Source organism: Eurytemora carolleeae, unplaced genomic scaffold (assembly GCF_000591075.1).
Source record: "Eurytemora carolleeae unplaced genomic scaffold, Eaff_2.0 scaffold229, whole genome shotgun sequence".
Classification (NCBI taxonomy): domain Eukaryota; kingdom Metazoa; phylum Arthropoda; class Copepoda; order Calanoida; family Temoridae; genus Eurytemora; species Eurytemora carolleeae.
In genome coordinates this window covers 140,990-155,955 of record NW_019396144.1, presented here as the reverse complement: position 1 = coordinate 155,955, position 14,966 = coordinate 140,990, and the positions used below count along the sequence as shown (strand labels likewise).

The following is a 14,966-nucleotide window of genomic DNA, read 5'->3' as shown; positions in this document are numbered from 1 at the left end:
TGATCTAAATGAGAAATTTAATCCACGAAATATTAGGAGTGGTTTCTCTTTTTACCTTTTCCAACTTAAGGTTTAAAGACATTTTATGTAGCAGTTTTTTTTAAAGAACTAATAAAACGAGCAAAATGAGAATCTTTGTATCTTAATTATTTGTTAAAAATATGTAATACTTTAAATTATTGAAATTCAAGCTTAAAAACTAGCAGTAATTCAAAACATTATGAATAAGTTCACTTTTCTTCCTCTTTTTAAAATCCTTATGATCTTATCAATCTTGACTTAAATATTCTTTGATATTGGTTTAATCTGAAAATGACTTTATAGGTAACAGCTGACATTACTCTGAAAACCGGTTCCAGAGTCATTCTGGGGAAAAACCACGTGTTCAGGTGAAAGCTAAATAATGAAAACCGGTTTTCTCATTAATAATTCATAACGTTAATTGTTTATGTAATCAAATTATCTTACAGAAATTATCATTAGGCTACATAATTTATATTATCAGTTTTTAGTTTCCAGACCCATTCTTTTTTTTTCTCCTTTTATCAAAAATATTTGACAATATCTAAATAAAAACCTGGAGTATACAAAAGCAAAAAACATTGGTTGCAGTTAATAAATTGCCAAACACAAATGTGTGAAAGTTTTTATTTAGAAAACCTTTATCTGCAAAATTCCTGAGCAACGAAAGTTTGACATTTTCCCCATTTTTCTTTAAATTAATCTTTTTTTACATCAATAAAATATATGTACACATTCACATATATATATATCATTACAGCAACATGAAATGTGTAATGGTAATGTGTATTATATATAAATTTGTACCTTTTAGTAACATAATATGTTTTTATTTAAACTATATTTGTTTGTTGAGATTCTCAATAAACTTCCAAACGGCTGAACCTTGTGGGCCCAAATTGAGTGTTCTAGTTTGTCCCATTTGTAGTTTTGACTGGTTTGAATCTAAAAATGCCCCTTTATACGCCTAGTTTATTTGTATATGTTGTATATATGTAAAAATATGTATCTATACATAAATGATATTTTTATAAATATTGTATGCTTTATATATATATCATATTGGAATACTGCCAATATTAAAGAATAGTTTTATGATTTATACACACTACACATATTTACTTTTGCAGTACATATTTTTGTTTAATCATTCTTGACCAAGTACTTATTTTTTAAAGATATCCTTGTTTTTCTACCTTAAATTCAGGATTTTCAATCATGGTTTTTCTTTTATGGTGACAAAAAGGAAAATTCTTCATTTTTTAAGACAGAAAACGAGGATATCTTCCTCGTTAAGGGTACTACTGTGAATTTGATGCGTTATATATTCCGGTTATACTACCTTTAAGCTTAAACTAATATAACTCATATATAGTTAATATTTTTGATTATGTTTTTTAAGTAATATTTCAAACATTCCTGGAAATTATAAAAATGTCGTCTTCATTATCCAAAAATCCTCGAAACAGGAATAAATGTTTTCAAGAGTAATAGTCTGATCCTAAAAAATGAAAAATATTATGAAATATCAACTATATACGAATGCGTCGAAAAATTATCGATGATTATTGGTTGTAATATTTGAATGATTTGTTTGGAATTAAATTGATTTTTTTTACGATCCGAGTTGAATGTTGCAACTTTCTGAATTTGTATGGATTTCTATCTGTTGCGTCTCTGAGGAAAAAATTATTAAAAACGACTCATTTTCGACGCATTCGTATATAGTTAATATTTCATAATATTTTTGATTATGTTTTTTAAGTAATATTTCAAACATTCCTGGAAATTATAAAAATGTCGTCTTCATTATCAAAAATCCTCGAAACAGGAATATATGTTTTCAAAAGTAATAGTCTGATCCTAAAAAATGAAAAATATTATGAAATATCAACTATATACGAATGCGTCGAAAAACTATCGATGATTATTGGTTGTAATATTTGAATGATTTGTTTGGAATTAAATTGATTTTTTTACGATCTGAGTTGAATGTTGCAACTTTCTGAATTTGTATGGACGCTACGTTCTTCAGTATAAGTCGTTTTTAATAATTTTATTCTTATTGACGCAACAGATAGAAGTAAGTTAAGTAGCGATCAAAAGCGCTTATTTTTCGCCGTAAGCCTAAACCCCCTTTGATATTTCGCGAACGCTCCCTTTAATCTTAAACTAATTTAGGTTTCACCACCCTGAGCAGCCCAGGGAGCGAATGGATGATTCTCTAAAGGCAGAGGGAGTAGAGAAACTATCTAATGGTCCCGCAGATTGGGACTTCGCTCATAGTGAGCTCCTGGAGAGGGAGGGGGTTGATCTCAAGCTGGAGATGGAGCAGAAGATGAGAGAGATGGAGGAACAGTGGAGGAAGGAGAAGGAAGAGGCAACCCAGGCTTTTCAGCAGGAACGGAAGAAGTATGAAGATCAGATTGAAAGTTTGCAAAAACAGGTAATTTGCTCTTTCGAGACGATGGAGCAAATTGTATTTGTCTAGGTTATGAAGTGTTATATTTGTCTTGAGTATGCAGCAAATATTATATTTATCTAGGGAAAAGAATAAAGTATTATATTTGTCTAGGATATGGAGCAAAGTATTGTATTTGTCTAGGGGGTGGAGCAAAGCATTATATATGTCTAGGTTATGGAGCAAGGTATTATATTTGTCTAGGAGATGAAGCAAAGCATTATTTATGTCTAGGTTATGGAGCAAAGTATTGTATATGTCTAGGTTATGGAGCAAGGTATTATATTTGTCTAGGAGATGGAGCAAAGCATTATTTATGTCTAGATTATGGAGAAAAGTATTGTATATGTCTAGGTTATGGAGCAAGGTATTATATTTGTCTAGGAGATGGAGCAAAGCATCATTTATGTCTAGGTTATGGAGCAAAGTATTATATATGTCTAGGTTATGGAGCAAAGTATGATATATGTCTAGGTTATGGAGAAAGGTATTATATTTGTCTAGGAGATGGAGCAAAGCATTATTTATGTCTAGGTTATGGAGCAAAGTATTATATTTGTCTAGGGGATGGAGAAAAGTATTATATATGTCTAGGTTATGGAGCAAAGTATTACATTTTTCCAGGTTATGGAGCAAAGTATTATATTTGTCTAGGGGATGGAGCAAAGTATTATATATGTCTAGGTTATGGAGCAAAGTATTATATATGTCTAGATTATGGAGCAAAGTTTTATATATGTCTAGGTTATGGAGCTAAGTATCATATATGTCTAGGGGATGGAGCAAAGTAATATATGTGTGTAGTTTATGGAGCAAAGTATTACATTTGTCCGTTATGGAGCAAAATATTATTTATGCCTGGGTTATTATATATACTTAGGTTATGGAGCAAAGTATGACGATGTCAATGATCAGCTCTATGACCCCTGATGAATTTAACCAAGAAGAAGACCTGTATGGTAAGTACTATTTTGAACCTACAGTGAGAGCCAGAAAACTCTTGAATATGAAGATGAATTTTAGACTCAAAGTTTGTCAATGAACATGAGACACATAAATAGTGCAGTCTAAACAGAACAACCATTTTACTCAATAAGTGATTTAATAAGTAACAAGTAAAACTATATGCTTTGTAACAGCATCAAATATACTTATTTCTTACTTTAATGTCGTCTTCCTATTCCAGAGGTCTCTGGTGCTCACTGTAAAGGTATGAAAAACTCTCCCAAACTAAGTTGATTCATTGATTTAGTGAACCCAATATTTGAAGCGGAGTGTAGTTGGACAGAGAGAGAATATGAACTGGCGAGCTGGGCATTCAGGGATATATATATATCACGGGCAGCCGTAGTACATTTGAATTTCCGAGCCGGGTCTACCTTTCCGGTCCCAGTTTGTACTGCACGGACATTGGATTAATAAAGCAGACAATCAACAGGTTGACACGGTCAGACTTTATGCTTCATATATGTTTAATTTACTTTTACTAAAAAGGCAGAGGTACGTGATATATTTATGTATTTACAATGAACATATACACATTCTTATTCACAGCGCACCGTATTCCCTCTTTCGTCAGTTTTCAGTTTTTGGCTAATTTGTTTTTCTTTCTATTTTTTTCTTTTATAGCTCAAATAAAAGAATATTTTTTACGATTTAAAACAGTTTTTAGATGTTGAGAAACCAAAATAGAAACAGAAACTAAAAATTCTTTTCACTTTAATAATAAATAATATATATCTGGTAAATTTATGAACNAATATATATCTGGTGCAGTAAATGGAGAATACATCAGTTTACATCACTTAGAGATGATTTATGGGGTAATGCAGTTTTTCTAAAGGTATTTTTTAATATATTTTTTATATTTCTAACTCCGAAGGAACTGAACTCTCACCACAAACTTATTTTCTTATTCCTATATATTTGAAATAAGACTATTTGATATAACAGAATTCATAGATTGTAATAAGGTTTACGACATATTAGGTTGCAAAGCCATAGGGATAAGAATATTAATATTTGTGGAGAGTGTACAGTTCCTTTCAAGCGTGATACAGGTTGGCAGTTTAACATTGTAGTTTGCTATTTCATGAATTGAGATTTCCTACAGTAACGTCATCTCTCTTTCATTGAGTTTTTGCCGCAAACTAAAATTTTCTAATCCCTGTATTTTAGCAACCTGATGGTGTAAACCTTTGATATTTCAAGCTTAGATTACTTCATCTAACAGAGTTCTTAATTTAAAATATCTAAGGTCTACGACAAATCAAGCATTAGAAAGTCAGAGTGTGTTGAAAGACTATTGCGTATATACATATAAGAAAGATGTTGTATTTTATTCTGCTACATTTTTAGGGTTTGAAAATCAGAGAGATTTTCTTATAAAACGCTACAAATAAAGAGTAAAAAGAAACATCAACTCTTGCTTTTTTCAAATGGGACAAAACGGAAAATTGTTTAAATCAAATTAAAACAATAATTGATCATCAAATGATTCCGCCACAGTAAACGCAATTTTTGTTTGAAAAATGATAAAATATTATTAGAGAATTTGCATCAACTACATGATTTTTCATTTCATTTATCTTTGCAACCTGATGTTGTAGACCTATAGACTATTTTATCTAAGATCTACGATATTGGGTTGAAAGATTAAAGATTAAAATCCATGGTCAAAATAGCTCTAAAGAAATTTAGTCTTTGCTCCGAGTTAAGATTTTTAAATTCCTATATCTTTGCAACCCGATGTATAGTAGACCTATGATATTTCCAGTTACAAATTCTGTTTGATCAAATCGTCTAAATTTGAAATTTAAAATGTTTAAAACATCAGGTTGCAAGGATATATGGATTCACAAGTTTGAGTTTGTGGCAAAGACTAGATTTCTTTGTTGAAAACTTTCTTAATCTACTTAAAAGATTTTGCAATAATATCCTGAAATAATATCCTGAAATAATATCCTGAAATAATATCCTGAAATGTTTCAAGTTTGTATTTTGTAGGAGGCCAACGCTATATCTGTTGAGTTGAAGAAAAGAGTTAGCTTTCAGTTTAGTCTTCTCACCAATACACTTTACTCTGCCTTCCCACCAGACCTACTTCCTATTAGGTTAGTTTAGTCTTCTCACCAATACACTTTACTCTACCTTCCCACCAGACCTACTTCCTATTAGGTTAGTTTAGGCTTCTCACCAATACACTTTACTCTACCTTCCCACCAGACCTACTTCCTATTAGGTCAGTTTAGTCTTCTCACCAATACACTTTTCTCTACCTTCCCACCAGACCTACTTCCTATTAGGTGAGTTTTCAGTTTAGTCTTATCACCCCGAACCTACTTCCTTCTACAATATATGTATATATTTAAGATTTGTGTATGTCCATTATCCATGGGACCTGGATGAAATTTTTAATCTATGTTTTGGGTAGATCTAGGGCTCCGGATCAGGTTTATAATCTATGTTTTGTGAATATCCAGGAACCCGGATAAGATTTTAAAACTAAGTTGTGTGTATATCTAGATCCCCGGACAAGATTCTAAATCTAAGTTGTATGTATATCTCCGGGGACCCGAAAAGGATTCTAGATCTGAGTTGTGTATATATCTAAGGACCCGGAAAAGAATCTGGATCTAAGTTGTGTATATTTAGGGACCTTGGATAAGATTCTAAATCTAAGTTTTGTGTTTATCAAGAGACCTGGATACAATTCTAAATCTAAGTTGTGTGTATATCTAGGGACCCAGATTATATTTCTAAATCTAAGTTGTGTGTATATCTAGGGACCCAGATGAGGAGGAGGAGAGGATACCTAGAACTGTTGTGGTGGTTGAGGTTCAGGATAATAAGAATAATGCTTCACATTTCTGGAGTCTGGAAAAACTGAGGTAAAAGCTAACTTGTGATTCAGAAACAAATATTTCGAGGGTCTCGAGAAATTTTTTTGGATTTTAAAGAATTGCAAAAAATTGTGATAAAATTTGTATGAAATAATTATTTTCAATTTACGTCTTCTCTACCCACTGCGATTTAATGGTCTCAAGCTCTCAAGCAAAAATCGTTGAGAATTTTGCCAATTACTTCTAAAAAACCAAATCTAACAAGAAGTGCTTTACAGTGTTAAAATGTACATGTAAAGGGCTACAGAAAAGCATAAGTGAGTTAGAGCGGTAAAATCTAAGCTTAGGGCGTTGCGACACTTCAAAGTCAGCCCTGTCTTAAAAATTGATGAGACTGTTTATAAGGAGCCTGAATCTATGTGTACCCAACCAAATAAAGCAAGTCAGAATTTGGTTTGAAGGAACATACAGAATAAAAAACTGGATTGCAGAACCTTAAAATGGAATTAAAAAAAAAACTTTATTTTGGTTAATTGCATCTTCTTTAATTTCTTCTAATTTTGCAATCAAAAAGTTATTATTTATTTTTCTTTTTTTTCATTTAAAAAAATCTTTTTTTATCTCGATGTATTATTTGATTGAGTCATGCTGTAGACAACGCTTGGAATTGATGCGGCAAATCTATAACGGGGGCGGGGAAGCCCTGGATTCTCCGGGTAGGGAGGAAACCTTGCTCCTGGAGCTAACCCTCCCCCCCAGGTGTTCCAACCCCCCTCCGAGGTTGGTTTCTCTATCCCCAAACATGTGCGTACCTCTGTCTGCATGTCAAATCCTTTGCGTAGCACATAACATGCTTTTTTACTGCTTAGTGTTGCAAATACGCGAAATTCGCATTTAATGGTAATTTCACGCAAGTATGTAGCCACTAAATAGTAGGTAAAAACGAGGTCTACTTAAAATTGTAAATCTTTGGTAAGCATCCTAGTGAGTTGTTAACTAAACCTTCAATATTTATTTTAAAAGTTTTGATAAATAGTTTTAACCAAATACAAATTCCTAGATCTTGATCGTTCGTCTATCGTTCGTTTGAGTATCCTGGGACCGAATTCAATGAATTTGAGCTGTGTCGCTGAACTACCTACTGTTGATTCAAATTTGAACCATCGATTTAATGTTGAAGATTATGAATCAGTGATTCAAATTAGAACCGACTGTAGGCAGTTCAAATTCATTAAATTCTCTGCTAGTTCGTTCGGTCTAAACAAAATGCTCGTCTCGCGACTTGGAATTAATTACTTGTAAGTTGTAATGAGTTGTATAGTAAAGAAACATTAAGATTATATCTTCAAAGATCGGAAAGTACTAATCATAGGTTTTCCTAACAATGTCGTTAAATCACAGTTTAACATTTAAAAAAAATATTTTTACAAAATTGTATAAATCATCAGATGATAGCAGCAATCTCAATATTTGCAATCTCTGTATTTTCACAGTCTCAATTCTTTTGTTCTTTTCGTATATCATCAATTTTACGGCTAATTTTGAAAAAGAAAGAAAAGAAATTTTTTGTGACATCCCTGCAAAAAGTCGTAAATGTATATTTTTTGCAGACTCAGGTCCACTCTTACTTTCTCAATCTTTTTCTGGAATCTGCTGATAAAAATAATTTTTTAATGCAACTTCTTCATTTAAGGCAGAGGGGAGGGGGGCACCCTCCCCCTTCAACTCAAATCATTTAAGCTTAACAGGGGCCTTTTAATGAATTCTCCATAAAATAAAAACATTTGACAAATTTTTCGACATAGTGGCATGAAAGGTTTCTAAAAGATGAGAAGTATTTATCAATTATCATAAATAGTGCCTTTCATTATGACTAATAAAGTGGTATTTAAGACTTTAAACATTTTTTACACAAAAAGAAAAATATTTAGAGAGAAAAAATTCGAATTGAATTGAATTTTATCTTGTATATATTCTTTGGTTTAAGTGATACCTTTTTTTGTAGTTCAAATAAAATCTAGAAAATTTGTAAAATTTATTTAAATGTTAACTTTTTTACAAAAAGGCTAGTGTTTAAATCAAAGTTTACAAAAAACAAACTATAAGTTTACTTCAGCAGTATTTCTCCAAATATCTTCCTTTCTGCATAAGAATAGGAAATGTTTAAAGCTTTAATATAAATCTTATAAATCACTTTGTGAGTTCCATATATGTTTCTAATCATGACAATCAATAAATAACTCTTATTTTTAGCAAAATTCACAAACAACAAAACAAAACAAAAAATTGTTAAAATTTTTCATTACACATAAAAAGCAAGATTTAAAAAAAGCTGTACCCTATTGTGGAGGCTCGTTAACTGCATAGCGGAGGCCCGTTCTGCATAGCAGAGGCTCGATCTGCATAGTGAATCTGGGAGGCTCCTGTCTGCATAGCGGAGGCTCATGGTGTCCGAAGGTTCCCTCCCGTAGACCAAATAATGTTTCTGCAACACACCGCGGCATGGCACTAAATACTAATATCCTCTTTTAGAAATATATGTGCACACTGCATACTAAAACCACCTTTTATGGAACATTTTAACTCTAAATAAAGGTGAATGACGGTAAAAGAGATAAGTACAGTTAAGGCACACCGAACTATAAGCTAGGCAAAAGAAAAAGGTCAAATTTAGGCGACATTACTGGTAAAACTTTGTGAGCTCTTGCCTCCTCTTGATTAGATTTTATGTACAATTATGAGAAGAGCAAGTTTATTTGGCAATATTTTAGAAATTTAGAACATGTTTCTTCTTCCCAATCGCTTTTCAATAAGAGGAGATATGCCTTAGAAAATATTACAGAGTTGAAGGGGGTTGGGAGTACCAAAGTCCCTTTCCAACTGTTTTAATGTTAAAATTAAATATTTTTTTCATAAATATTTATATTATTTTTATTAATTCTAAATTAAATCATTTTTAAAACGCTTTATTTCATATCAGAGCTAAGAGGTAACTTCAGTATCCTCCCCCCCCCCTTTCTTTTCATTTATTTCATATCAGAGTTGGAATTTATTTTGTTTTATTAATTCTAAAAAAAATAATATTAATATTTATCTTGAAAAAAAATTAATTTCTGATTAAAATAATCTCTAGGAATCAAACAAAACTTTAACTTGATTTCTTATGTTTTTAATTTTAATAATATTTTTCATTTTTTTTCTGGCAAGTCAAGTTTCAAAATTTGATTTTCAATTAAATAAATAGTTCATTAAGACACATGTGCCAGGAAACCCGGAGAGCTCATTATCTGGCTGTCTGGTCCCTAGGCCATAGAAAACTTTAGATTTATGCGGCAAAAGATACTTTGTAAAAAGTAAAAAAAAATTAATAAGAAGGGTTCTGTGTAGGTCCGATCATGAGTGTTTGTGTAAACCTAGAGCTGGAAAACAGAAAATAAAACTATTTATTATAAGAAGGTTTTGTACTTAGGCCCTGATAGTTTAAAAGAATGTGAATAAGAACCCTTTAAAAATCCTAGCTATACGAGCCTGCTTAACTGAAAGTGGTTATATCCTGTATTACATGTTCAGTTAAGCTTGTACATATTATATTCTAGTTTATTACAATTGTTGCAGTTTGTAAATATGTCCCATAAAAACTATTCATGCTTTTAGATGTTCAGCAATTTTTTGGCAGATTTTTTGCCTTGCTTATTTTTAGGCTTCAAGTGTGAGGAAGTTTTATTTTGATGCTATATGTTGGGTCCCAAGTTTTCATGTATGCTATACAAGGACGATACCAGGCTTTACGTGTTTAAATGTCGTCTTATTTCTTATTCGGTTTTGAAGCCAAAAAATCTTTAAATCTCTATCAAAAAAAGTTTTTAATATATTTCATTAAATGTCTAAATGCAGAATCAATTTTCAAAGAACTTCTTTGTAAAAGAAACTTGATTTATTGATTGGTAGGCCCTGATTAACAAGAGAAAGATATCGTCGTTTCTCTATCTAGAAAAATTGTTAAATTCCTTGTCTCTGCTGAATAAATCCGCAAGTCTTATTTAATAGGCATAATTGAAAATTATCTATTTTCAACTAGAAAAACTAGGATATCTCATTCATCCATGCCTTGGACAAAGGTTTATTAAAGGTTTCCGTTGTGAGTCAGACATGCCACTCACTTGAAATTACGTTTACGCTCCTCTAACTATTAGTGGTGGATAGGTGGGGACTAGTTATGTCTACATCTAAATAGTAAGATTTTAAAAAATCAAGATGACAGTTTTTCTCTCTCTAGGCAGAGGTTAGAACTGATGCGGGAGATGTATCAGAACGAAGCCGAGATGTCTCCGTCCTCTCCAGATGTTTCCCAGGATAAACAGGCGGGACTAGATCCATTCTATGACAGGTTAGTTCCGTCCTACTCTGATGCATCCCAGGGTAAACAGGCCGGACTAGATCCGTTCTATGACAGGTTAGCTCCGTCCTACCCTCATAAATACCAGGATAAACAGGCCGGACTAGATCCGTTCTATGACAGGTCAGCTCCGTCCTACTCTCATGTATCCCAGGATAAACAAGACGGACTAGATCTGTTCTATGACAGGTTTGCTCCCTCCTACTCTCATGTATCCCAGGGTAAACAGGCCGGACTAGATCCGTTCTATGACAGGTTTTCTCCGCCCTACTCTCATGCATCCCAGGGTAAACAGGCCGGACTAGATCCGTTCTATGATAAGTTAGTTCCGTCCTACTCTCATGTATCCCAGGATAAATAAGACGTACTAGATTCGATCTATGACAGGTTAGCTTCGTCCTACTCTCATGTATCCCAGGATAAACAGGCCGGACTAGATCCATTCTATGACAGGTTAGCTCCGTCCTACCCTCATAAATACCAGGATAAACAGGACGGACTAGATTTGTTCTATGATATATAGTTATTTCCTACCCTCATGTATCCCAGGATAAACAGGACGGACTAGATCCATTCTATGACAGGTTAGTTCTGTCCTACTCTCATGTTTCCCAGGATAAACAAGACGGACCATATCCGTTCTATGATAGGTTAGTTCTGTCCTACTCTCATGTTTCCCAGGATAAACAAGACGGCCCATATCCGTTCTATGATAAGTTAGTTCCGTTCTCATGTTTCCCAGGATAAACAAGACGGACCATATCCGTTCTATGATAGGTTAGTTCTGTCCTACTCTCATGTTTCCCAGGATAAACAAGACGGCCCATATCCGTTCTATGATAAGTTAGTTCCGTCCTACTCTCATGTATCCCAGGATAAACAAGACGGACTAGATTCGATCTATGACAGGTTAGCTCCGTCCTACTCTTATGTATCCCAGGATAAACAAGACGGACTAGATTCGATCTATGACAAGTTAGCTCCGTCCTACTCTCATGCATCCCAGGATAAACAGGCCGGACTAGATCCATTCTATGACAGGTTAGATCCGTCCTTATCGCATGTATCCCAGGATAAACAGGAAGGACCAGATCCGTTCTATGATAGGTTTGTTCCATCCTACTCTCATGTATCCCAGGACGGAGTAGATTAATTCTATTTTTTTGGTTCCACTGTGTTAAATATCTGAATATAGAATATTGTATCTCTAGTTTCCCGTGGATCTGACGGGTTGAATATCTGAATATAGAATATTGTATCTCTAGGTTCCCTTGGTTCCGACGGGTTGGAAGAGCAGTTGTTTATCTCTCCAATCTGATGCATCCAGTTCCACTCATTCACAGGTTAACTTTAAGCTTGAAGCTCTAAGAGAAATAAGAATCTCTTTTCTTCCTCACATCCATTTGAACCAGAATTATTTTTCTAACCTTTTTCTGCTCCCAGTTTTCAAATTTAAATTTCCCCTATAATCATTTTTATTTATTCAACAGCCATTTTCCCTGCTTTTTTTTCCTCAAAAATATTTTTCTTTCAACCATTTTTCATAAAAAAAAATAAAGCATCTCCCATGAGTAAAAAAACGTGTAATTAGTTCTCATCAAAAGGGGTTTGTTATAATTGCTGTGGAATAATTAACCGAGTGTCTGAAGGACGTAGAAAGTACCAAAGCTAAAAAACCTAAATTGCAACTTATTTACATTTAGGATTGCTGTTGTGAACGAGAAAGGAGATGTGAAAGGATTTCTCCGGGTAGCAGTTCAAGCAGTGCTGGGAGGAGAGGAGGATACGGTTGATTATCCTATGGGAGTTAGACAATCTGCTCGGATACTCTTCCCTGACTCCTGTTCTGCCAGGTATATGTTGAAACGGGAAACCGGGTGCAAATCTAAAATATGTTTGGTTTTGTTTTATTTTAGCGCACTGTAGGACACTCTGATGTATTTTTAAAACGGTTAAAATAATTATACATGGTGTCCCCCTAAACATGATATTTTAAAGACGATTTTGATTGCAATCAAATGACACCCTGTACTCTGTACTACCTCTTAATTGTCACAGGTCTCGCATTCTCTCTCCACCTATCTAATCAATTCTGTCTTATTTTCTCTTTTAAGGGAGTGACCGGCAATGTTGAACTGAGAATGTAGTATTGTGGAGAAACTTTAGATTCATTTAAGACATAAAAACGTTTAATGATGTATAAATACTGAGTTTGAGCGCAAAGTCGACGTTTAAAAGCATTCATTTGTGTGGTTACGTTTTGAGAATCGATTTTTTTTTAAACTATCAAATAAGGACGACGAAAAATGTATCAAACATTTACAGTAAACTCAATAGAAATTTGTCAATAAATAAATGCAGAATCAATTATTTCTTTTTCATCAGTATACTGAATTTGTTATTCTTTACAAATTTGTTCGCAGATTTCTCAAAATTCTTCGTATGTCGTATTTTCAATAAAAATTCCAAAAAATGGTGAACAATGAGACATTAAAAAAAACCAATAACTAAAATAATTACTTGTTTTAGGTGATAAGAATTTTTTTTCTTTTTTCGACATGTTCCTAAACAACAAATTAGTTTACTGTAGAATTTTTGTTAAATTTTTTTTCGTTGTTATTTAATAATTTTAACTTTTTTAAATAATCGATTCTCAAACGTAACCACCCAAATGGATGACTTTGAACGTCGACTTTGCGCTCGACCTCTGCAGTAATTATACATCATTAAAACGTTTTATATGTCTCCAATGATTCCTAAAAATTTCTCCACAATACTACATTCTCAGTTCAACTACCATACATTGTCGGTCACTCCCTTTGCAGAACTTTCGTATCAAATTATTATATTTCAGGACATTATTCACTCTAAATATTTTAATAAGAACTAAAAAAAAATACTGGTTATATGAACACATTTACTGTCTATTGATACATCCAATTCTGTTGGGACACCAAATCAGTCTGATATAATCTGAAAACCATAACACTGAAAGGGACAACCAATTCAATTTTTGATTTGCTTGTAAAGGAATTGAGTATTTGACACAAACTCTGATATTCAAATTCCTAGATCTTTGGATTCCAATGTCGTATATCTTTGATATTTCAAACTATGACTTCTGTTAAACCAAATAATATAAGTTTGAAATATCAAAGGTTTACGACATTGGGTTCCAAAGATAAAGAGACTAGAAAATCAGAGTTTGTGGCAAAGACTCAATTCCTTTGTATCTTGAAAAAACCTTGTAAAAAAATAATAATTAAATAGTCGTCTTCACTGTACTAATATAATGGTCGACCACTGTAATAATTGCTTGTAGGACGGAGAAGCAGGAGCACGAGGAGAGGAATGGTGGAGGTTAGTTTAATCTTATTAAGACACATCGGGATTTATATTTTAAGAGATTTAGGATTTTAAATGTGTCTTTATTTGGATTTAACGATCCCATCCCGGAAGAGTGGGATTACAAATAAAAATGCACGTTTTTGGATTACTGTTACGGTGGTTCGAACTGATCTGCTGTTTCTTATGTGTCGTTATGCTGTATCTAAATTTATTACAAAGTTATTTATGATTTGAAAACTGCATCACGAATAGTTTTGATATTAATTTTTATATTTGAATTTGGCATGAAGGGTTATATTTTAAAACGTACATCAAGACATTCTGTTAAAAAATATTTTAGGGCGGGGAAATTTAAAAATGCACAGATAATTGTCATGTTAGGGGTTAGAAATATTCTAAACGATTTCAATATTCTACAAATGTATGTAATGTAAACTTCCTTCTCCAACCTTGCAACCTAGCCCCCTGTCTTCTCCAACCATGCAACCTAGTTGGCTCAGCTACATTTTGCCTAGTCACAATTTGCCTAGTCACATTTTGCCTAGTCACATTTTGCCTAGTTCACTTTTGCCTAGGTAACATTTGGCCTAGGTAACTTTTTGCCTAGTTCAAGTTTGCCTAGTAACATTTTGCCTAGGGTAACATTTTGCCTAGGTAACGCAAGAGCATGTTTTTTGCCTAGTCAATAATTTTTTATAAAAAACAAATTTTGTCAAGAATTAAACATTTTTTAAAAGTTTAACCAGATAAATTTTAATGAATTAAAATTAATGAATTGAATTGTATTCTGTACAGCAATTTTAACATTCCTGTCACTCTACAAAAGATAAAATATGGTTATGTATCAGATATATATATATATATTTTTTAAATACATTTTACATAGGAATACATACAG

The 14,966-nt window shown here is 32.9% G+C and overlaps 1 protein-coding gene across 6 annotated transcripts in view; it reads left to right on the top strand.

The window, feature by feature from the left end:
* LOC111696292 (kinesin-like protein unc-104) overlaps positions 1-14,966 on the top strand; it is a 41,585-nt gene that overhangs the window by 15,718 nt on the left and 10,901 nt on the right. For 3 of the 6 annotated variants that reach the window (XM_023465858.1, XM_023465859.1, XM_023465855.1), the window contains 12 exons: positions 325-389; positions 2,203-2,467; positions 3,363-3,441; positions 3,735-3,804; positions 4,259-4,325; positions 5,489-5,595; positions 6,268-6,372; positions 6,979-7,128; positions 10,601-10,711; positions 11,986-12,063; positions 12,424-12,573; positions 14,043-14,080. In XM_023465858.1, coding sequence (XP_023321626.1) covers positions 325-389; positions 2,203-2,467; positions 3,363-3,441; positions 3,735-3,804; positions 4,259-4,325; positions 5,489-5,595; positions 6,268-6,372; positions 6,979-7,128; positions 10,601-10,711; positions 11,986-12,063; positions 12,424-12,573; positions 14,043-14,080 — 1,285 coding nt within the window. The other 3 variants (XM_023465856.1, XM_023465857.1, XM_023465860.1) reach the window with 3 other exon arrangements.